At 39.7% G+C, this 23,826-nt stretch overlaps 2 protein-coding genes across 2 annotated transcripts in view; one reads left to right on the top strand and one right to left on the bottom strand.

The window, feature by feature from the left end:
* The window catches only part of LOC131238813 (putative pentatricopeptide repeat-containing protein At1g68930), a 64,634-nt gene that overhangs the window by 30,134 nt on the left and 10,674 nt on the right, over positions 1-23,826 (top strand). The window contains exons 11-12 of the mRNA XM_058236408.1: positions 13,469-13,622; positions 21,638-22,067. Of these exons, the coding sequence (XP_058092391.1) occupies positions 13,469-13,622; positions 21,638-22,067 (584 nt within the window). The remainder of the gene's footprint in view (positions 1-13,468; positions 13,623-21,637; positions 22,068-23,826) is intronic.
* Positions 1,296-16,037, bottom strand: LOC131239575 (nucleobase-ascorbate transporter 1-like). Its single transcript, XM_058237344.1, has 15 exons — positions 15,852-16,037; positions 14,307-14,447; positions 10,319-10,416; positions 10,072-10,248; positions 9,876-9,976; positions 9,478-9,553; positions 8,560-8,619; positions 8,279-8,466; positions 6,950-7,046; positions 6,768-6,854; positions 5,986-6,044; positions 5,807-5,898; positions 5,653-5,730; positions 2,255-2,415; positions 1,296-1,704 (listed from the first exon to the last, which is right to left on the bottom strand). The coding sequence occupies exons 2-15, from the start codon at positions 14,386-14,388 to the stop codon at positions 1,492-1,494; spliced, it is 1,569 nt and encodes a 522-aa protein (XP_058093327.1). The 5' UTR covers positions 14,389-14,447; positions 15,852-16,037; the 3' UTR covers positions 1,296-1,491.

The raw sequence follows: 23,826 nt of genomic DNA, 5'->3' as shown, positions 1-23,826 counted from the left end.
TCTAGCATCCGCACCACAAGTTCCATGGAATGTGAGGTCCACATCCATTGATCGGAACAAATCATCCAGTGGGTCCCACCTGTCCTTTTCCATGTTCCTTTATTTTTATTAGTATGCCACCAAATAATAGATGTTGCAGATTAGATGCGGTTCTCCACAAGTAATCTAGAACCCATTAGCTGGATTTGCAGAAGCTCCACGGAATGTGGGGTCCACTATCAGTGATTGGAACCCCACTACAAGTTCCAGGGACGCGGTTTGGCTGGTGACCCCACACCAGCCAGCTAATGTCAAAGCTGGGGGCCCTACCATGATGTGTGTGTCTCATCCATGCTGTCCATCCATTTTTTTCAGCTCATTTTATCCATGCTGTCCATCCATTTTTTTCTCATTTTAGGGCATGATCCAAAAAAATGAGGCAGATCTAAATCTCAGGTGGATCACACCACAAGAAACAGTGGTGATTGAATTCCAACCGTTAAAAAACTTCCTATGGCACACTATAATGTTTATTTGTCATAACCTGCTGATTATATCACATAACCTGAATGAAGGGAAAACACAAATATCTGCTTGGTTCAAAACATTTGTGGCCCCAAACAACTTTTCAACCGTAGAGTTCAATCCCTACTGTTAACTGTGGTGAGGTCCACGTGAGCTTTGGATTGGCCTCATACCCTAAAATGAGCTAGCAAAATAGACGGACGGCTGGATAAAACTCATACATCATGGTGGGCCCATAGAGCTCTGACACTAGCTAGCTGGCTGGCGTTGCATACTGACCAGTGGGACATTACTGGTCAGTGCTCTGTGGGCCCCACCATGATATTTTATCCATGCTGTCCATCCATTTTGCAAGCTCATCTTAGTGCATAGGCCCAAAAATGAGTCTCTCAGGTGGACCACACCATAGGTAAACAATGGTGATTGACTGCCTACCATTAAAAACTTCCTAGGGTCCACTGTAATGTTTATCTGCCATCCAGCTTGTTGATTAGGTCACACGGAAGGGGATGAAGGGAAAACATGAATATTAGCTTGACCCAAAACTCTAGCCCCAAGGAAATTTTATCGGTGGACATTCAATTACCTCTGTTTCCTGTGATGTGGTCCACCTAAGATTTGGATCTACCTCAAATTTGGGATCATACCCTAATATGAGGTGGAAAAATGGATGGATAGAGTAAATAAAAGAATATGAGATTTCCACTCGCTATCCAAACAAGACCCTATAAAAATGACATCCATGAGAATCCATGTTTCAATAGCGCTCATGAATCCATGGAAAACATTCATTGGATAATAGTTACAGTTTTCTTCTCCTATCTCACAATCCAAAAAGAGATATTCATAGATACAATCTTCATGCATCAAAAGGACTACATTCATGAATGAATGATTTACTTACATAAGCAAAATCTCTGCTTTCAGCTTACATGCAAACCTGACCAAAAACAGGGAATACCAAAAAAAAAAAAACACAAAAACCCCTCAGGTTGGAGGGAAGAATCTGTTGAGATTGAAGGGGAGTGTGTAGAATTCCTCATTCCTTACATCCCCTCTGAAGTTTCTGAACTTTGCCCACCACGGCATTCCCCTATCCTTCTTTGACCCCTCAACATCTACTGTATTGTCCAACACAATGGCGACTATCAACGCAACTGTCGGCGCCGATGAAAACACCGTGTTGAGAAAACCGTCAAACTGAAAGCAACATAAATATAATGCCATTAAAGTGGTCCTGTAGAGATTGTTCCAATGAAAAGGAAAATGAAGGGTGTGTTTGGATGCACAATTTAATTGAGTTTCGATCAGTCTAACGAAGTGGAACCAAGCAAATTGCAATTTCTTTGGCATGCACATTGAGGGTAATGCGATGTGAATATCACTTGGAAGAAACCCAAGTGCGGTAATGCAATGTGAATATCACTTGGAAGAAACCCAAGTGCAGATTAAGGGTACTTGATGATTATGAACTATATCGCAATTCAATTCACTTGTGCATGTGCATCCAAACGCAGCTTAAAGGAAATGAAGGGTGTGTTTGGATGCACAATTTAATTGAGTTGAATTTGTTAGTCTAATAAAGTGGAACCAAGCAAATTGCAATTTCTTTGGCATTCACATTGAGGATAATGTAATGTGAATATCACTTGCAAGAAACCCAAGTGCAAATTGAGGGCACTTACTGATTATGAACTATATATCAGAATTCAATTCACTTGAGCATCCAAACACAGCCTAAATAACTCACCCAGCTTGCTCTCGTGTGCACTGGCCCATGACCCGAAGAAGAAAAAAACTGATTGAAGTACTGCGGAACGGATAGCCCAAGGAAAAGAGAGAGGCCGGTGATGAACATGTTTCTCATGCAGTTCATGTTTGTGAATTGGAGGAATGATAGTCCAAGAGATGCTGCAGATGAAAACCATGGAGTTTAGCTATTCAGACCATTGATCATCATGCCAATATATATATATATAGAGTGAGAGAGAGAGAGAGAGAGAGAGAGAGAGAGAGAGAGATGCTCACACACAACTAGTTGGACCATTCAAATTGGTCCAACTAGCTGTGCATTAAATTACAAAAATATCTTTCTTTATTTACATATAATGCCCACGAACAGTGTAGATCTTTGACGCATATTCTTGTTGTACCCCTATAAGACTTTATCTTACATACTCTCTCAGAGCCTATTAATTAAAATTTATTTGCGAAAAATAGTAAATGAATTTCATTCTCAGATCCATATATGCAAGTTAAATTTGAACTGTTAGAATGGATTTTTAATAACTAACTTTTCTAGTATAAATATATCATACTGTTGATCACAGAAAATAATATTTCATGTCATTCACATGCTTACAAAGAACCTTACCTAATTAAGGAACTAGATTTTTTTACACATGTGGTGCTTTACTCAAATACATCGCACATGTACTGCTTGTCTCCTCATCCTATTTTCTTTGGGAAAAAGCCTCTTCCTTCTCTCTATCTCTTATCATTTAATGTTATCTCTTCTCGTTTAATGCAATCTCCATCCCTATGCTATAGGAAGCTAAGTGGGGCCCACTATGACGTTTGTGATAAATCTATCTTGTCCATCAGTTTTTCTAGATCGTGTTAGGACATGGGTTTGAAAAGGAGGCATATCAAATGATCAAGTGGACCACACCACATGAATAGTAGGGATTTATAGCCTACTGTTCAAAACATGTTGGGGGCCACAAAAGTTTTAGATCAAGTTGATATTTATGTTTTCCCTTCATACAGGTCTATGTGACCTTGTGAACAGGTTGGATGGCAAATAAACATGACAGTGGGTCTTAGGAAGTTTTCAAGAGTAGGAGTTCAATCCCCACTATTTCATGTGATGTGGTCCACTTGAGCATCCAATCTATCTTGAGTAAGAGTTCAATCCCCACTATTTCATGTGACATGGTCCACTTAAGCATCCAATCTATCTTGAGTAAGAGTTCAATCCCCACTATTTCATGTGACATGGTCCACTTGAGCATCCAATCTATCTTTTTTTTTTTTTTTTGGGTTCATGGGATAAAATGTCTGTCAAAATAGATGAATGGTGGTGATAAAATATATAGATCACGTTGGGCCCATAGAGCCTCTGACACGGCCATCCGTCCTGGATAGGTAGATAGGTCTGGTGGAGGTAATACCCAATCCATGCCCTCTTTTAAGCTTCTTTCCAGATGAGAGTGTATTAGGTGTCACCGGGTAATATGTGAGTGGGTGCTAACCTAACCACATGTGGCCCACCTTGATGAATGTATTGTATATCCATGTTGCCTATCCATTCTTTCATCGCATTTTATGCTTGATCCTGAAACTTGAGAAGATCCAAACCTAAATTGGACTACACCACTAGAAACAATACTGATTGACCATTAAAAACTTAATGTGGGCCATAAAGTTTTAGGTTGAGTTAATCTTTGTATTTGTCCTTCATCCAGATCTATCTGATAAATCTATCCTGTCCATCAGTTTTTCTAGATCATGTTATGCAAATAAACATTGCAGTGGGCCATAGGTGGTCCCTAACTAGTTTTTGAAGGTGACCATTAAATAAACATTGTTTCCAATGATGTGGCCCACCTGAGTTTGGATATACTTAAGTGTTGAGATTTAAGTCCTAAAATGTTTAATAAAAACTGATGGACAGGGATGATGTACAACACGTTCATCAAGGTGGGCCCCACAGTCAAGGTAACATCGAATGTTGAGATCAAGTCCTAAAATGATTAATAAAAACTGATGGACAGGGATGATGTATAACACGTTCATCAAGGTGGGCCCCATAGTCAAGGTAACGTCTAATCCAGTCCCCTTTGAAAACACTCTGAAAGAGTACCATGCACTCACAGACCCTATCCACTGTCATACCAGATCATGGTAGGACATGGGACAAAAAATAAGGTAGATCCACGGCTCATATGGGTTGTGGGACAAGAAAAAGTGGTTAGGGAAAAAGTTTATGGTTGAAACCTCCATGGGTCCACACCATGATGTTTATACTGCATCTATACTATTTTATAAGGTCATTTACTACTATGATGAATTGAAAATACAAAAAATATTAGCCTGATCCAAAACTTTTGTGGCCTCACATATGTTTCAACAATAGACGTTCAATCTGCAGTTTTTCTTATTGTGTGGGTACTAAAGTTTTGGATTTGTCTTATTTTTAAGCTCATGTCCTAACATGATATAGAAAATCTGATGGACGGGATAGATTTATCACAAACATCAAAGTGGGCCCCAATAGCTTCCTATGGCAGGAAGTTGCGGAAGGCTAAAAGGCAACTGACGTCCGTTCAGTTTCTAGCGTCACAGGGGAGAGAGAGCATTAAATGTGGAGAGAGAGAAAGGAGGAAGAGGTTTGTTTTTTTTTAAAAAAAGTGAGGTAACCATAGAAGATGTGCACTTGTGATGGATTTGGATAATGTATCAAATGTGTAAGAAATCCAATCCGTTAATCAATTTGTACGTATATGAAAGGTATTAAAAAAAATATATATATTTTTATAAATAGTTCATAATATTTTTATACAAGAAAAGTGGGCAGTTAGAAACCCATTCCAATAATCTAGTTTCAACTTACAAGTGTGGATTCAACTATAAAGTTCATTTATTAATTTTTGGCCAATAAAATTTAATCAGTGGCCATGTTTGATAAACAAGCTAGATCTTTGGCACGTGTTCCCAACATAGCCATGTGATACTTGATGTCACATTGCCTTTCATATGTAGGCATTACGTGTAGATAGAAAGAGATATTTAAGTAATTTAATGCAGAGCTAGTTGGACCAATTTGAATTGTCCAACTAGTTGTGTGTGAGCATTTCTCATATATATATATATATATATATATATATTCAAGATTGGAAAATCTAACACATCCAATCCTTTCTTTCTTTTTTTCCTCCCCTTAAGTTGAATGGACTGCTGCTGTAGTTTGTTTCTTAACCATCTGTTTGCTTTGCTAGCCACCAACTGAGTGGGTAGGATTGTTCCATCTGGGAGATTTTTAGGGCATGGCCCATCTGTGATGGCTGTCTAAATTATCTTGTAATGATGATTTTTGCTAAGTAATGCTTCTTCAGATAACAGCACTAGGGATCGAATATGGCGTACTTATCAGTCCAAATAGAACACAGTAGAGTGCGGCGAATATTGGGAAGGGAATGGATGCGAACAAAGCTCCAAATTTCCCTGCAGATACAAGGTTAGTGTTGGAAGCAGTGATCAATGGAGATCGGAAGTGGGCCCATCATGATTACTACTGTACCTAAGATTGAGAAAAAAATCATGAAGCCTGCTGACACTTGAATGATCCTGCGGCTTCCAACTCGAGATAGCCCAAGCAGCCCCACATTCTCTCTGAAATGAGATTGAAAATATCAGTAGTCTTTTAAATGTCCATGGAAGAATGTTCATGAGTTCCGAAAGATAAGATGGTTTTCTTACATTGAAACGGTTGATCCGGTGGCAGTTCCATAGAGGCCGTCGAGCAACACACCAATTCCCTATATGGAGTTACTAATCAAAACAGTGACCAAAAGAAAGGGGTAGACTAGCATGTGCGGTACATCATTTCATGGATGGTAAGTGGGGCATTGATGTATATCAATCCAGACCATCGAAATCGTTGGCCTCACTGAAAGCATGTTGCATGTCCAGAAAATCACACTGATTTGATGATCCAAACATCCAATTGGTGGCCATGAGATTGATAGTTGAAAGGATAATGATCATGTGTCCAGATTCAACACATGATATCATGCTACAATGTGTGTTTCCCGTTCTTCCTTAATGGTGGTGAATTATCCATCACAGACGTTGCACGAACATGATCCTGAAAACCACACTGATCAGCCGAGCGGAACCATCCAATTGGTGGCCATAAGATTGACAGTTGAAATGAAAATGACCTTATGAGAAATTCATGGCTGATATCAAATAGATAAGGTTGTCAGATCATTATGGCTTTTGGGCTGTGGTTCATCCACTATGGGGCCCATGATTTTGGTGGTCTGGATTGACATCCATGTATGCCCATACATGTATGGATGCTGCGTTACCACCATTTAGGAAAGAACTGTTCAGTCAAGCTCACCTCCTAAGAGCATTGAACAAATATAAAACTGATCATGGTACTTGAGATGAGTCTAAGAGATCCCAGATTGCTCAAATTCATATTTGTATGCCTCTGGATTCTACTTTCGACAATATCAACCGTTGGATTATACCTGCCATCCAATACCACGACTGAGAACATAGGCAGGTGGCGGTGTGGCCATGGCAAAACGCGATGCGGCGATGTAAGCGCCAGTGGACTGAAATTGTAGAGTAACAAGTGAGAATCCAAATCCCAACAGGAAGCCCATCAAAAACTGGAAATTTCTCATTCCAAACACCCAAGCACAATCACCTCTATCTGCGAAACGATAACTGCTGCCATCATGGCAAATGAATGGCCCGCATTGAACGTGGGAGCACCCCATTGAAGAGGATAGGGGAACTTGAACCTGAATATAGGACATGAACAACATCATTTGAATTTCAAACCTGTGAATTACTCCAAGCCCTGCTCTTTTGGACCCACACGTGTGAGATCTGGGCCATTCGTGATCATCATGTGATTCATGCAGTGGTCTGTCCAGTTATCAGATGGACCACACCACTGTTTAAGCAAATGTAGACCTCTGGTCAATTATTTTTAACATCCCGTTGCATGGCCCAACTGATGAATGGAGTACAGACCTCATTTCCAAGTGTGACACATCAATGATGGTACCCACCTGGATCTGGTGGCACATGCAACATTGGCAGCAGAGGAAGATACTAGGCTGTTCATAAGGTGGTACTGCCCGTTGGTTGAAAATCAGGTATGTCCCGTCATCCCACGGGCCACATGTTTATGCAAATGTAGATCACTAGTCAATTGTTTTCAAAAATGCATGTGCCCCATATGATGGATGACTGGACAGACCTGGTTTGGGCGCGGCTTCGGTGGATCCCTGGATCCACTGAGGTGGGTGGATCCTTGACTGTTCGGCCCACTGGGATGTATGTGACTTACATCCACACTGTTCATCTGTTTTGAAAACTCAATTTAGGGCATGATTCCAATAATGAACCAGATCCAAGTCTTAGGTGGACCACACCAAAGGAAACAGTTTTGATTGAATACCCACCATTAAAAACATCTTGGTTGCAACCAGAATGTTTATTTGCCATCCACACTGTTGACAAGGTCACAAAGAACTGGATGAAGGGACCACAAAAATATCAGCTTGATCCAAAAATTTCGTGGCCCACAAGAAGTTTTTAATGGTCAATAACCACTGTTTCCTATGGTGTGGTCCACCTGAGATTGGATCTGCTTCGTTTTTGGGATCATGTCCTAAAATGAGCTGTTAAAACGGATGGACAGCAAGGATGTAATGAAGATACATCATGGTGGTGGGCCCCACAACCAGTGATTCACCCACCTCTGTGGATCTGGGGATCCACCGAAGCCACACCCACCTGATTTTTGAGCCATGGCACATCCACGATGGGACCCATCTGACAAACTGCCTGGATCTCACACACACATGCCATCGCACAGTGTCATATGGGTAGAGCAGGATTCTGGGATTTGAGCGATTAGCCATCACACTTCTATGGATTTAGCTTCTCATTATGTTACATGCTGCTCTGTATAATCTATAACATAGAAGAAAACAAATTTGTTCTTGAGGTTAAGTTCACGTACCAAGGTGCAGATGATATCAGATAAGCTCTATCGGTGCGGCAATGATCTTTGGTTTTTTCCGGTACATGTCTGTAGGCACCTCCAACTGTCAAGAGATAGGAATACAACCATATGATCACGATGCTCAGAAGAATGCTGAACCGCTCGAACACAGGTGTATCTTTCCATATCCTGATATGCTTCAGATACTGCAATTCCAATCAGACCACAACCCTTTTCAGTAATGGAGCTACAAGCTGATGTAGGGAGTAACAATAGATCAGAGCATTTTGTGGAGATACCAGGCAAAATGCGATGACTGTGAGAAGCATTGGAATTCCAATTTCTACACACTTTCCGACCTGCATGAAAACCGTACTTCGGATAAATAAAGCTAGAAGGACGTATAGTAGTGAGGACAGGAATTTTATGATCCTCAATCAGAGGTCATGTCTAGTATCCGTGGGCTTTCAGTTAGCACAAGTGGGGCCCATTGTTCAATAAGCATTGATCCATCGAGACCATGACCCCCCCGTCTATGGGTGGGTCATGCCTTAGAATCGCGTACGGGTTAATAAAAGAAATACAACAGCAGTCCATATTCAAATTAAAGAAAAAAAAGAGGCCAAAACGCTAGGTTCTTGGAGTCTGGGACATTTTCATGGCATTGTCCATGCATCCAGGGTGGGGCTGTCAAACGAACAATCTGGATCATTGGATCATTTTGACCCCAGCTGCACAAACTACACATAGTTCAGTAATCACTAATCCAGACCATGATCTAGTGATGGGCCATGTACCAAAATCTCTTCCAAGTTAATGAAAGAAATACAACAACGGTCCATATTCAACTGAAGAAAAAGTCAGATGCCATGTACTTTTTTTTTTTTGTTAGCTTGTTAGTACACCCACTGTCAGATCACACTTCACTGTTAACCACCCCCACAAGGGAATTGATGCCAAGACCTCAGTGTTGAAACTGAGATATCTTTCACTTAGGTCTACCACTTGAGCTATGGATCTGGGTGTATGCCAGGTACTTAATCTGGGAAAATTTCATGGCATTGTCTATCTATTGAGGGTGGGCCCATTAAACGAACAATCTGGATCATTAGACCATTGGCCCCACTTGCACAAACTGAAAAAGAAGATATACTAGGAACATACTCCAGCCAAAGATCATAAAATTCCTTTGTAGAGGAAGGGAATAGATGAAGCACCGCGGGAAAGCCATTCTCCAGTAGCCCCAGACCGAGTAAGCACATTACTGGAGACATGCTCAGCGGACTGAAAAATCTGTCAATAAGAATTCACCATGGTTAAAATACATGATGTGTAAGGTTCCATTTGGATGGCTCGAGAATTGTAGGCGGGCAGAACGCTTTTCTGCGAATTGATATTCCACTCATTTTGAAATGAGTGAAATTCATTTTTGGCAGTGTTAAAATGGCAAAATGATAGCACGCACAGTAGGGTTTTTGTTTTCACGCTGCCCCAAACACTAGCAAAGTTCAAAATGCAGTGACCCCACCAACAAATTCAACCAAATGCCAATTCTGGGGCACTTCCAAATGCAGCACAAGCATCGAAAGATAATTCAGAAAAATCTAAAACATACCGTGAGAAGATTCCCCATAGCTGACTATAACCGATGACGATTTGCAAACTCGATGCGACGATAACCGCTCCTTGAATTGCACGCATGGTTTGTAAGAATCTCTGCAAGATATTAGGGAACGATGCTGATGGCTGATGAGAGAAAAAGCATCCTAAAAGTAATGCACCACCTACTTAGCTTTGCTCTCCGACCGTACTTCTTGATTGTTTGAAATCTGACGTAGTGAAGGATCGCCTATGATTGAGAGGACGGGTATCACGAAAGCATAAGATCCACCGATAATTGCAGGCAACCGAGTTCCGAATAGTGTCTGAAGTAACGTTTTAATGCCAGCTACAAACAGGAGTGTCTGTATGACCCTTGCTTTGTCACCCTGAATTGTATATGTACTGTAAGAATTCGTTTGAGAATTTTGGCAGCTAGAGTATGATGAGCCAACTTACATTACTACCACCCATCAGAGGGACCAGCATGGATGGGATCATCACAGACGTCCCGAGCATTAAAATGTAGTTCTGAAATGCCAATATCATTGTTTGATCTGCAAGAGAATTTCTGGCTGTCATTTTTAATTCGTAAAATCATAACAAACTACGTATGGGTTCACCAATCAATTGATCTATGTAGTTTTCCACACATGATTATAGTGCATTTACTATGAAAGATTCTCCAGTGCTCTCAGACAATGTTTTCAGTATCGGTATTGACGGGATGTATCACACCCTTGGGATACGGAAACTATTGGTTGTTGCATGGGAAATATCAGATGTATCGTGTAACATTTCATTGTTTTTGGGAAATTGGTCAATTTTTTTAATGAAACTTCAGGGGATGTTTAAAAAGAAATCATTACACACTTGGAAATAAAGAGATTACAAAAAACAAGTGCACATAGTAAGTTTCCCTTGTATATAAGGTCCTAAACCATGCACTATCTGACAAAAGTAATGCAACTATATTCAAAATCAATTCATATAATTTATAAATCATAAAAGACATGTATGAAAATACAACCAATTAATTATTTTATAATTTGCATATGTGGTGTACAAGTAATTGAAATTAAATGGTCCAAACTGTCTCATAACCCAAAATTTAGGTTTATTTTCTCGTCAGGATGAGATTGGTGGACATTTATTGGACAGTTGAGAATGAAAAATATCCAATGGTCCTGTTGCAACAAACAAGTGTTCACGAATCAAAGGTCAAGATCGTTCAAACAATCTGATGTGAGGACCGTGACTTAGTGACAGTGGGTTCCACAATGTAATTATTGGTTTAATTTGAGTTAATATGTGACATGTGTACAATTTCTGAGTGCATGGACATCTAAGTGTTATGCATTTGCTAGAGTATCATACAAGTCCCCTTTTTAAATAGAGAATAGGAAAGTTGGGGAGCAAGAGGTTGCAACTTAGGTGGGCCCCACCACAATGTTCATGTGAAATCCACTCCGACCACCAGGTGTGTCAACCCATGTCAGGCACAAGGCCCAAAAATCAGCCCCATCTGTGATTCAGGTAGACCATAGAATTGGAAACAATGTACCTTCATGTGGCCCGCATGAAGCGGGCATGGGCCTGATTTTTGGGCCCCATGCCTAAATTTTGGTGTGCCATCTAATGGTTGGAATTGATTTCATATAGTCAACATGGTGGGCCATGTAAAAAATTAAGGGTGGATGTCTCTCTCCAAACTATTTCCTTTTATGCAGCGCACCCGATCTTTTGGCCGTAGGCTTAATGTGGGATTACACATCTAATGTTAGAGTAGATCTCACATACACATCAAGGTGGGCCCTATTAAAAATCAAGGTGTCCTACAAGTAATAATATAGTATCTTCTAAACATTTGGTAGAGGGATGCCCACACTTGATTTTTTATAAGGTCCACCCTGATGCAGTATGTGAGATTCACTATAACCATTAGATGTGTAATCTCCCATTAGGACTAGGGCCAAAAATTGGGAAGACCTGTGATTCAAGTGGGCCACACCAAAGGAAATAGTTTAGAGAGAGACATCCACCCTTGATTTTTATAGGGCCCACCGTGATGATTATATGAAATCCACTCCAACCATTATATGCCACAATGAAATTTAGGGATGGGAACCAAGAATCAAGGTGGGCCCCATGGATTGCTTATGATTCCAAAGGATTGCTTTTGTTAGGCAATCACGAACATTCCATCCATGGCTTGGGAAAAAGGATGGCTAAATAAAAAAGGCAGATCAAGGATGGATTTAATCATCCAATCAGTTCTATATTTACATGGTAGCCCATGAGATGTGTTTTGAAATTAATAGACTGTTCAGATCAATCGATTGGACCGTCCGAGTGAACAAATAAAACTAGGAGTTTAGGGAAACTATAACTTATATAGTGCTCTGGGAGCACTAGAGCGTTTCTCATTTACTATTGACATATGAATATAGAAAGACTTTTAAACAATGTTATGATATTTAAGTGCATTACATAACAAGATAAACACACAAAATTTCCTATGTTTTCCTCCTTTTTTTAAATTCAAAAATAAACCTCACTTTGACTGGTCTCGGCCAGTGGAGTTTCAACCTAACTCAATGAGAGTGTAAGAACTACAAACAGTTCATGATGGAATAAATGAAAGGTTTAGTATTTGCTTATAGAGATGGTAAGGTTTTAGAGAATCTTCTCTAGTTCTTTCTCACCTAGACTTATGGTTTTGAAAGCAATTCAAGTGATAGGATCACTTGGGTGAAGTGGCATCCTTCGGAATCTTGATGGTTGGCTTTTTTAATGGATGAAATTTTGCTTCTAAGATAAATATCTTGTTTACAAACAGTGGTAAAGAGGCTACCGACACCCAAATGAGGGATTTGGGGGTTATTTCTCCTCGCATTGCAAACTCATTTCCTTTCTTTTGTGGCTTTTAGGAGCCTGTTTGCATGCAGGGTGTGAATGAAAGAGGATTACCCCTGTCCTCTTTGATTTGAGTTTGGATGTTTTGTCAAGGCTACACAAATAAACAGGAACTGATATACATTCGTATGGAGTATGATACGAAACAATGGATCTGAAACTTTGATCAGCCACCGTCCATTTTAAAGACTATCCTCAGATTGAATAATTGGAATGTATTTCAAAAGAACTTTTTTTTTTGAAGAAGAAGAATTACTTTGAAAGAACATGCTGAACTAAGATGATACAAAACAGTGAATCTGAAACTTTGATCAGCCACAGTCCATTTTAAAGACTATCCTCAGATTGAATAATTGGAATATATTTCAAAAGAACTTTTTTTTTATTTTTTTGAAGAATTACTTCGAAAGAACATGCTGCACTAAGATGATACGAAACAGTGAATCTGAAACTTTGATCAGCCACCGTCCATTTTAAAGGCTATCCTCATATTGAATAATTGGAATATATTTCAAAAGATTTTTTTTTGAAGAATTGCTTCGAAAGAACATGCTGAACTAAGATGAGCTAAGCACGATCCTTGTACTGATAGAACCACTGGATAGAACCACTCCAAGGCCAAGGATGTCGACAATTGAAATCTTGAATTTCTGTGGTTTTTGTTTTTATACTTTCTTTTCATTTTGTGCTTAGCTATTTTTGGTTCCTAACCGATTGCCATGCATTGCTTTGCTTGCTCCGTGTTTTTGGTTCTCTAGGGCAGGGCTCTTCTGCTGTTTTTGACTTGTGTTTTGGGGTCACAGGCTCTGGGTTCCTTGCAGCACAGCCTCATGCTTGCGCTAAGCCAGTATCAAACACTGTTACAGGCTCAACCCAGTTCTCCTACCTGATCACAAAGTTACTAGATCGCTAACCCCTTGATTTTTTGTTTCAAATCTGGATTGCATTACCCAGTTTATGGTCATTTGCGATCCAGACCGCTACTCTAGCATACCGAAATTTTGGTTTTGTTGTATATTAAGTTGTAACTTAAAAGTTTAGATTTAGAATGTAGAAATTTATTCTTCGATTTATTCAACAAGCATGCATTTATGCTAACTTCCATCATTTCATATATAAGTTATGACATATTAAGTAACTACGTTGCATCATCTCTTATCATATTGCTTTGTAATACATGGTCATTGTCAGTTTTAAACAGTACTCCGAATTCGAATCAACGGCCACATATTTCTGATCATGTGAAGCAATCTTTTGTAGATTTGTATGAGATCATGTAATCCTTATGAAGATAACTGCTTATGCAGTAGTGTTATATCTTGAAAGAAATTTCAATTTCAATTTGCAACCATAATAATCTGAAAATGATATTAGGTGAACACATTGTTCGTTGGATCATCCTAGCTGTTCGATTTGGGGAAGAACACTCCCCATTACTGGGCTCTTCAGATAGAGTGGCTAGCATAGTTTAGCATTCATAGATTGCAATGATCAATGTGGAAGAGTGTAGAAATAGTTACAAGAGGCTTACCCCAAGGTGGATTCGAGTCGATGCAGAATTCTAGATCCTGCAGTTGTTCCTGTGGAGGATGGCTGATGACGATATCCCCCATGGTGGCCCACTTACTCCGATCACTGAACAACAGCTCCAATACTCTCAAGATTCAATACTCTTCATGAACTGAATTCACTATAGGCAGATAAACAAATGTTTATCAGAATTCCAACGCTTTGCAAAGCCATTTCCCGCCTTAGGATTCTTGTTTCCTATCTATACTAAAACACCCAGAAATCGAATTCCAAAACCAATATAAGAGACCAGGCTCTTCTTCTTCTTCTTATACCTCCTCTCTATGAAGAAGCTTAGGAAAGAGGGAGTCTTGAAACCAGAACTCAAATTAGCTTTTATGCTTACAGAAGAGATGCCAGGTCACCTGGGTCGAGAATTCTATTCTCGCCGATCGCAGCATGTGGGCATGGCCGTTCATCAGGTGGGTCCCACTGTTTATGTGATATGGGCCCAAAAACCAGGCTGGTCCAGTCACCAGGTGAGCCACATGAGTGCCCCTTAACAGGGCTGGGAGGAGGGTGGTGGAGAACGGGCAAGGAGCACATGAGTGCTAGATCTGGGCCATTCATCAGTTGGGGCCCACCGTGAATAAGGCCGATCTGCCAATGGACGTGCACTTCAGGTCTCGGAAGGCGCATTTTCATGGTGGGCCATACCTGACGGACGGTCCCAATCTCACACAAGTGTGACACGGTGGCTTAGATCTTCCACATCCCACTGAGTTGGGAAAAAAAATGGAGGGCTAGGAAGAAAGACGACCAACTCCTGAGATAGGACGCAGACGTGTGGGCCCAGTCGGGTTGATTTTCACCAGGCCACGGGACATTCATGGTGGGGCCCACCTGATGAACGGCTACCCACCGCGCACACACTGGCGAGAGTAGGATTCTAGGAAGAGGAAAGAAACACCAAAGTTCACAAAAGAAAAAAAGAAAAGAAAAGCAAAAGAAAGAAAGAATCAAAACAGCCCAAAAGATGGAAGAAGAAATGTAGAGGAAGCAACACTTCTCAATGAAAGAAACAAAAAACAGCTCACATCCTTTTTACAAGATGCTTTCCTTAAATTTCAAGGATTCTCAGCTCCAACACAACATCACAGAGAGAGAGAGAGAGAGAGCCCAAATGCAAAAACCTATTGGAACAAAGCCCAAACCTTTCTAAAACCAGAGGACTGCATGAGCGATAGAGAGAGACCCAAATGCAAAAACCTATTGGAGAAGAGACCAAACTTTTCAAAACTAATCTTGGAAGCACCCTTTTGCATTTGTACTACAAAAGAGAGAGACCCAAATGCAAAAACCTATTGGAGAAGAGCCCAAACCTTTCAAAACCAATCTTGGAAGCTCCCTTTTGTATTTGTACTACAAAAGAGAGAGACCCAAACGCAAAAACCTTTTGGAGAAGAGCCCAAACCTTTCAAAACTAATCTTGGAAGCCCCCTTTTGTATTTGTACTACAAAAGAGAGAGACCCAAATGCAAAAACCCAATTGGAACAAAGCCCAAACCTTTCAAAACCCATCTTGAAAGCTCTCTTCCTCTGGTTCTTGTACTACAAAAATAGCAAAACCATCAATGCATGCATGTATGTGTTTTGGTGGGGCCCACTTAAAATTTTCATATCTTGGGTCTGTTTCTTCTACTCCTGTGGATGGTCCTCAACCCTCAATGCTCCTCTAGTCACATAAGCAATGAAAGTAAGCCATACACAGAGAGGTAGGCCATGAAAAACCATCAGGTACGGCAGTGCAAAAGATTTTAGAGTTCAATAAAGAGTAGGCATACCCCTCTACATGAAAAGCAGTGTCCCTGTTCGGGAACAAAAAGCTCTTGTTTTATGTGCGCTGACTGCTCTCTGTGTGGTGAGAGAGATACTTAAATGGGTGAGGAGTGAAGCTGTTGCAGACTCACACTACACAATAAAAAACATGGATACTCTGTCACATCGTATTGCTCCATACTCATGCACATGCCCACCATACACGTGGCATATGTTCGCCTCAATCTAATACCGTTCGAACTTTCCAAGATAGATGGTTACTAGCCACAAATGCACAATGAACAAATGGATATAAGTTTTAGATAAGTGGATATGTATTTAGAAGTGTAAACAAATATACATCAATCAGAGGTAGGCATTTTCCTATAAAATTGAGTATTGTGATATGTCTATATTAGTTTGTATCACTAATTTGACGGTTTGGATTTAGTAATTAGAATGATATATGTCCAATTAATAAGTGAATGTGCATTATTATTATTCGACCGCAGTGTACGGGACGGAATCATCGGCAACACCCGTAAAATACCAAAGATCTGTGTGGCTCACCATATTTTATATGTAAATCGACTCCTTCCATCAAGTGATAAAACTTAATTTAACCGTAAATACAAAATATCAGACCTATAGAGGTCTCTGATGGGCCACACTAATGGGAATGATGTAGAGTAGAACCTGTAATTTCTTTCGGCATGGCACGCATGATCTTTGGATCTAGCTAATTTTTCTATATTCACTCAATCCTTGTGATTTACACCTGATTACAGGTTTCGATGAAAGATAAAGGCCATGGTAGCCCAAAAAACAAACATACAGTTTCCATCCATCCTCATTGTTTCCTATAGTATGGTCCACCTGAGTTGTTTATCTAGATTTTTTTTTCTCTAAGTCTAGAATCGATGATGGAACCTGATGGACGGAGTGGATTTACATATAAAACATGGTGGGCTCCACAGATATTGGGTGTTTTACGCACGGCCCACGATTTCCGTCCGCAGCGTACCTAACTCTTCCTTCTGCATGCCCCGGTGAGAATAACGCTGGTACTCTTGACAGTGCTAATGAGAACTATTCCCCTACACTCAACTGTACCACAACTTGTGGTACTATTTCATCTTTCCCACGTAACATGCCACGTGTAGTAAATCAGTACCATGATGAAAATAGGCCACACCATGAAGATCACCAATCCAGATAATCAAGCTGATTTTTTGACTAGGTGGGCCATAAATCTATGTTAAATAGGACCGTCGGTTTTTCATTAATTCCAAAAGTTTGGTCCTTTTGATTAACAGACCAGATTGATTTTTATGTATGGTAATCTTCACTGTGGGGCTCTACAACTTTCATTGTACTGATTTTCTATACAAGTATCATCTCAGCAGGTGAGGTACCATAAGTTTTGGTACCTTGCTTGCACGTGATCCGTTTTCAAAGTTCCCAAGTTCTGGTGACCTGTACTGTGCCACAAGTCTCGAAGTATTTAAACTATAAACGTCCATCTCATGTCCACCAATCGGATGGCTATGATCACCTTTACGATATAAATTTTCGATGATCTCTAATCCTGAATGGTAATCATTATTTGAACGGTTCGGAGTAACTTAAATACATGCCACGTGTATAAGAGTAGCTTGCATGTCTATGGGTCATGATCGTTCGTACATGTATTGCTGGCAACGTATCAGAAGCAGATTTTATTGCGTACCCCAACTGTAGCATTTAGTATCAGCCAGCTGACGTGGCAGTGCAATTTATTTCGGCTGATTTTCGCTGATTTTGTGCACCAGAAAATTCGAATAAGGTAAGGTAAGGTAGTCCTCAGACTACTGAAATGAAATCATAGTCCGGCAGCTGGACCATTAGTGTCAGCGTAAGACCCATTTCATGGGTGGGCCCCACGATGGATAGGCCATGGACGGTCTTGTTTTTATGCAATGATGGTCCAAACCATTCGAAGATGGACTCGAATGCAAACCTTTGATCAGTCAATGATTTGTGTCCGTAGATGGAATAGGTGGGATTTTTCTTATTAAATCCCACTCTTTCCATTCACGATGGACCCATTATTGAACGGTCTCGATCATTCATTCACGTGGCCAGCAATGGACTACGATTTAAGTTTAGCCCGCGGACTACAAGACGAAGCGTCTTCAAGTAACTGCGGTCCTTTTGAATTTGAAAATATTGACCGTTAGGTAGTGTATGTGAGCTCCATGTGTTCCGGACATAAGCCCTGGCACGCACATTGCAAGTGCCACACGTGCCACGTGCGAAGTCCCAGCCGTTTATAAAATCAAATATCTCTCCAGACTCTCCAAATGGTATACACACGTGCCAAGTGCGAAGTCCTAGCCGTTTATAAAATCAAATATCTCCCCCGACTCTCCAAATGGTATAGATGGAGCATAGTCTGAAATGACATTACGCATATAATAATATTTTAATATACCAATCAACAGCCTTTTATTTTTTATTTTTTAACACACCCCCACACCACACACACTCATGCCCACACCTACCTGTCCATTCATTTTGACAGCTCATTTTAAGGACATAATACCAAAAATGAAGCAGTTCCAAATCTTAAGTAAACCCTACCACAGTAAACAATGTGATTGAATCCTCAATTTAAAAACTTCATAGGGCCATCAAAATATTTATTTGCCATCCAACATATTGATCAGGTCACACAATCTTAAATGAAGTAACCACTCAAATATCAGCATCATCTAAAAATTTTGTATCCAAGGAGAAGTTTTTAATGATTGATTATCAACTATTTCCTATATTATGGTCCACCTAAGATTCAGATTTGAATCATTTTTGGGATCATACATTAAAATGAGTTTTCAAAACAGACAGGCAGAATGGATATAATGAATATACAATTACGAAGAGTCCCACAGCCAGGGATCCCAGCCACATTGCTCCAACAAAGCAGTGGTCTACACCCATACTTAGGTAGGCACTCAATCCTAGTCCTCCCCAATCAATGGTAAGAAAAGACTTCAAGTCACAAACATGTAGGTGACAAAGAAAGACTACAACTCACTATCATTCTCAATGTAGGATTATCTATGTGGCCGTCCTCTCCTGTCCTAGTCTATTTCTTCTTTTTTTAAATCCTGATTGTTGACCATCTGTTTCCTTTTTTAAACTTGAAGCTGTAAAACTAAAAAGCTCGGTGGTCTAAGTCACGCAGGACCATGGCTTGGGCTTACAAACTTAGCTCAAGGGTAAGGCCTTAGCTGAGCTGGGCTTGAAATCTAGGCTTAATGTTCAACATGCATCATCGAATAGCCCAGCTTGCCCTGGCACATTGGACTCACTATATCATGCATGATTTGCTCATTTTAGCAACATGGAGTGGAGTGTATATAAAAGCCAATATTTTGGCACCTGTAGGTTGCCGTGCCTCAGTGGTATGCTGCGTGGAGTTTCGACACTAGGTCACTCATTCGGGCGCGTGTGTTTAAGAAATCCAATCTAATTATAAGTTGAGTGACCTAATTTGAAGCATAGGCGTTCTCTTCTATTTAAAATTTTTTTTTTTTCCTTTTATCTTTTTTTTGGCCCACCTAATTCACACATTGGCTTGATTTTTTTTTATCATGGGCCTAACGTGAGATTGTGCATCTAATGGTCAAAGTGGATTTTGCATAGCTGGTGTGGGTGGTGTGGGTACGTCTCACGCGAAGACAAGTCGTGATGCACCTCGAGCTCCGAGTTGTACAAACAGTTCAAAGGATATAAAATTTAAATGGGCCCCAAAATGATGTATTTATTATATCCACACCGTTCATACATTTTTTAAGGTCATTGTAGAGCATGAGCCAAAAAATGAATCATATCCAAAGGTCAACTTGACCGCACCAAAAATAGCAGCGGGGTAATGATTTTTACTGTTAAAATATTTGTAGGGCCCACAATAACATTTATTTTCCATCCAATCTATTTATAAGGTCGCAAAAACCTAGATGAAGAGGGAAAAAATATCATATTGATCCAAAACTTCTGTGACCCTTAAAAGGGTTTTAATGGTAGATGTTCAATACCCATTGTGCCTTTTGCAGTGTGGTCCACTTGATCATTAGATCTATTTTATTTTTCGATTCAAGCCTTACGACAAGCACTCCAAAGGGATGGACGGTTTGGATATGACACATACCTCATTATGGGACCCACGGAACTTGCTGACATCAATGCACCAGCTAGATAGCCAATGTGTGGTACACCAGCCAATCCGCTTCCATTTAATATGCTCTCTACATTTATAGAACATTCTAGTGGCCCCGTAGAAAGCTTTTCAACCTTTCTCTCTTTTGCTTTGAATGTGTAGGTAGGTATTTGTGTGTAACTGTTCACGTGGAAAGTAGGAACCTAGTGCAACAAGAAGTTAGGTGGGGCCACTATGATATTTGTAAGAAATCCACAGGGTCCATATTTGTTTTGCCGAATCATGTCAGGATATGGGCTTAAAAATAAGGTGGATCTAACAACCAAGTGGGTTGTCCCACAGGAAAAATTGGGTAGGGATCCAAAACTCAAGCAACCTACCCCACTTGAAAAAGTGGGTAGGGAAATGCCTCCGGTTGAAACCTCCTTGGGTCCACCATGATGTTTATATGCCATCTATACCGTTCTTAAGGTCATTCTTACTAGGATGAACTAAAAACACAAAAACTTTAGCCTAATCCAAAACTATTGTGGACCTATGAATATTTCAACATGGACATTCAATCCTTATTGTTTCTTGTTGCGCAACCCATTTGAGTTTTGGATCCACCTCATTTTTTCGTCCATATTCTAACAGGATCTAGAAAAATGAATGAGAGATGTAGATTCTGTTAATCAAGTGCTTTTAATCAATTGCTAAAATGGGATTTTTGATTCGATCAACAACCTTGTCGATTCGATCGAGAAAATCCCAGAAATCCAAGTTTACTCTCTGGACACTTTTGGACATTTTCAATTCGATTGACAAAGGCGTCAATTACAGGGGTGTAAAAATACCATGTTAATCACATGATTAGGGTTAAGAAGAACATGAGAGCTTGAGAGCCAATGGTTTTGAGAGAGTAGCTAGGGTTTTCCGTCTGTAAGTTGTTCAATCTCTTGTAATTCTTTTGATATGGCGAATTGTTTGTCTCTTTGTGTCATGGTTATTTTTTCGCAAGGATTTTTTCCACATAAAATTTGTGTGTTCTTTATAGTTTCTTGAATTTTCTTTCTCTATTGCGTTGCTTAATTCTGTCTAAGGTTGCTCCCGTGCCCAACAAGTCATGTTAGGGTTTGTTACATTCTCAACAAGTGGTATCAGAGCATACGTTGGGTTTTTAGATTGAATCTGCAGACATGACATCGATGAGATCGAATGTGAAGTTCGAGGTGGAGAAGTTTACAGGTACAAATAATTTTGAATTATGGAGGTTGAAGATTAAAACTCTCCTAATTCAACAATAGTTGCTGCATGTACTCCTTAGGAAAGCGAAATGTCCTTAATCGATGAAGGAAGAGGATTGTGATAAACTTGATCAGAGGGCGATTAACACAATGCAATTGTACTTGGTCGACGAAGTCTTATACAATGTCATTGATGAGACGACCACCTCAGGATTGTGGGTGAAGATGGAGAGCATCCATATGACGGAATCTCTCTTCAATCGTCTATATTTGAAGAGACAATTTTATAATATAAAGATGACAAAAGGGTTGAATATCTTTGAGCACATCAATATCTTCAATAAACTGGTTTGTAAACTGAAAAGTGTGGAGGTGAAGATCAATGAAGAAGACAAAGCTCTAATTTTGTTGACGTCTCTCCTGGTGTCCTACGAGTATCTGGTGGATATTCCGTGCTATGGTAGGTATACCTTAGGCATTGACATCGTTATTACATCCATTCAATCGAAGCAATTGGAAAGGAATATTGGAGGGGAATGTACTTTTACGGGTGCACTGGTTGCTTGGTGAAGATAGTCTGAGTGAGAGAATGGGAAGTTGTGATCGAGGTCCAAGTTGAAGGACAAAAGAAAGTTGAAGTGTTGAAATTATAGCAAGATGAGACATATGAAGAAGGATTATACAAATTCTAAAGCCCATAAAGAGAAGAGATCCGATGATTCACCAAAGGAAGCTAATTCAGTGGAATCCAAAGAAGGGACAAGTGGGTGTGATCTGTTGTCAGCGTCCAAGGTTGGTTACTTTGTACAATGAGTGAATTTTGGATAGAGGCATCGTACCACATGTGTTCTCATTGGAGTTGGTTCACCGCATATAGCGAGTATAATGGTGGCCTTATTCTTATGAGAAATGATCATGCCTGTATTATGATAAAAATTGGTTTGGTTTGCATCAAAATATTTGATGGGGTAGTGTGTATTCTAACCGATGTGAGACACATTTAGAATTTGAAAAAGAATTTGATATCTCTATGAGCTCTAGATGCACTCGGGGTACAAATTCGCTAGTTATAAAGGTATCATGAAAGTTTCTAAAGGGACACTCACTGTTATTAAAGCACAACAGAGTGAAAACCATCACAAGTTGACCAAGAATTCTTATCAGGTAGAGTTGCATCGTCTATAACAGATTCTACTGAGTACATTTGTGGCACACGTGCCTAGGTCACATGAGCGAAAGTGGTATGAAGGTACTTCTCGATTTTGGTTTAATTCCTTGTTTTAAAAATTTTGATTTAAATATATATGACCACTACATATACAGAAAACAATCAAGGTCGAATTTTTTAAATGGAAAACATGTTAATAAATGACAACTTGATTACGTGCATTTGGTTGTGTGGGGGTCATCGCTCTTTGTTTTTGAAGAAGGGTTGTATTTCTTTGTCACATTCATCGATGACTTCTCTAGAAAGGTATGAGTTTATTTCATGAAACATAAATCCAATATTTTTGCTACTTTCAAAGCATAGAAGGCAATGGTTGAAAAGTCGACAGGGCGAAAGTTGAAAATTTTGAGGATAGAAAACGACAAAGAATTTACTTATAGGGAGTCTAATCAGTGTTGCAAAGATGAGAGGACATAACACAATGAAGCATACGCCATAACAAAATGGTGCGGCTAAACGTTTGAATAAGACTCTTTCAGAAAGAGCTGGAAGTATGTTGAGTAATGTTGAGTTGGGTAAGGAGCTATGGACTGGGGTCATAAACATAACTTATTATTTAGTAAATCGATCTTCGTTTAGATCGATTGATTATAAAATTCTAGATGAATTATAGAGTGGTTAGGAAGTTGTTTACTCAGTGTTGCGTATATTTGGTCGTAATGCTTACTCTTATGCACTTTCAGTTAAGAAATATAAGCTAGACCAATGAGCTAAAAAGTGTACTTTTGTTGGCTATGATAATGGGGTGAAAGGATACATATTATAGCACCGAATTTCATGCAAGATCTTATTTAGCTGGAACGTCAAGTTCGATGAAGGTTCATTGTTCCAGAGGATAAACACAATGAATAAAAAAAATAGTGATTGATGTTGAAAAAGATAAAAGTTGAAACACTTGAAGAAGCTGAGTCGCAAACAAATGTACAGGAAGAGGTGGTGCCACCACCTTTTAGGAGAAATCGAGTAGGAGATCATGGGGTACTATTGAGATACATAGATGACTCAAAATGTTGGATTAGGGGGATTCGTCGACCTTCTAAAAAGTATTAAATGACACATGTGCAAAGAA

This window comes from Magnolia sinica, chromosome 3, assembly GCF_029962835.1.
Source record: "Magnolia sinica isolate HGM2019 chromosome 3, MsV1, whole genome shotgun sequence".
Classification (NCBI taxonomy): domain Eukaryota; kingdom Viridiplantae; phylum Streptophyta; class Magnoliopsida; order Magnoliales; family Magnoliaceae; genus Magnolia; species Magnolia sinica.
This window is presented reverse-complemented; position numbering and strand designations above follow the sequence as displayed.

What these genes read in the sequence shown, in the direction of transcription:
- LOC131239575 (XM_058237344.1), bottom strand. Translation starts at nt 14,388, where the DNA reads ATGGGGGATATCGTCATCAGCCATCCTCCACAGGAACAACTGCAGGAT. An exon ending in ACCGGATCAACCGTTTCAAT is followed by an intron (nt 5,899 to 5,985) that starts GTAAGAAAACCA and finishes ATCTCATTTCAG; the next exon opens with AGAGAATGTGGGGCTGCTTG. An exon ending in GATTTTTTTCTCAATCTTAG is followed by an intron (nt 5,731 to 5,806) that starts GTACAGTAGTAA and finishes TTGTATCTGCAG; the next exon opens with GGAAATTTGGAGCTTTGTTC.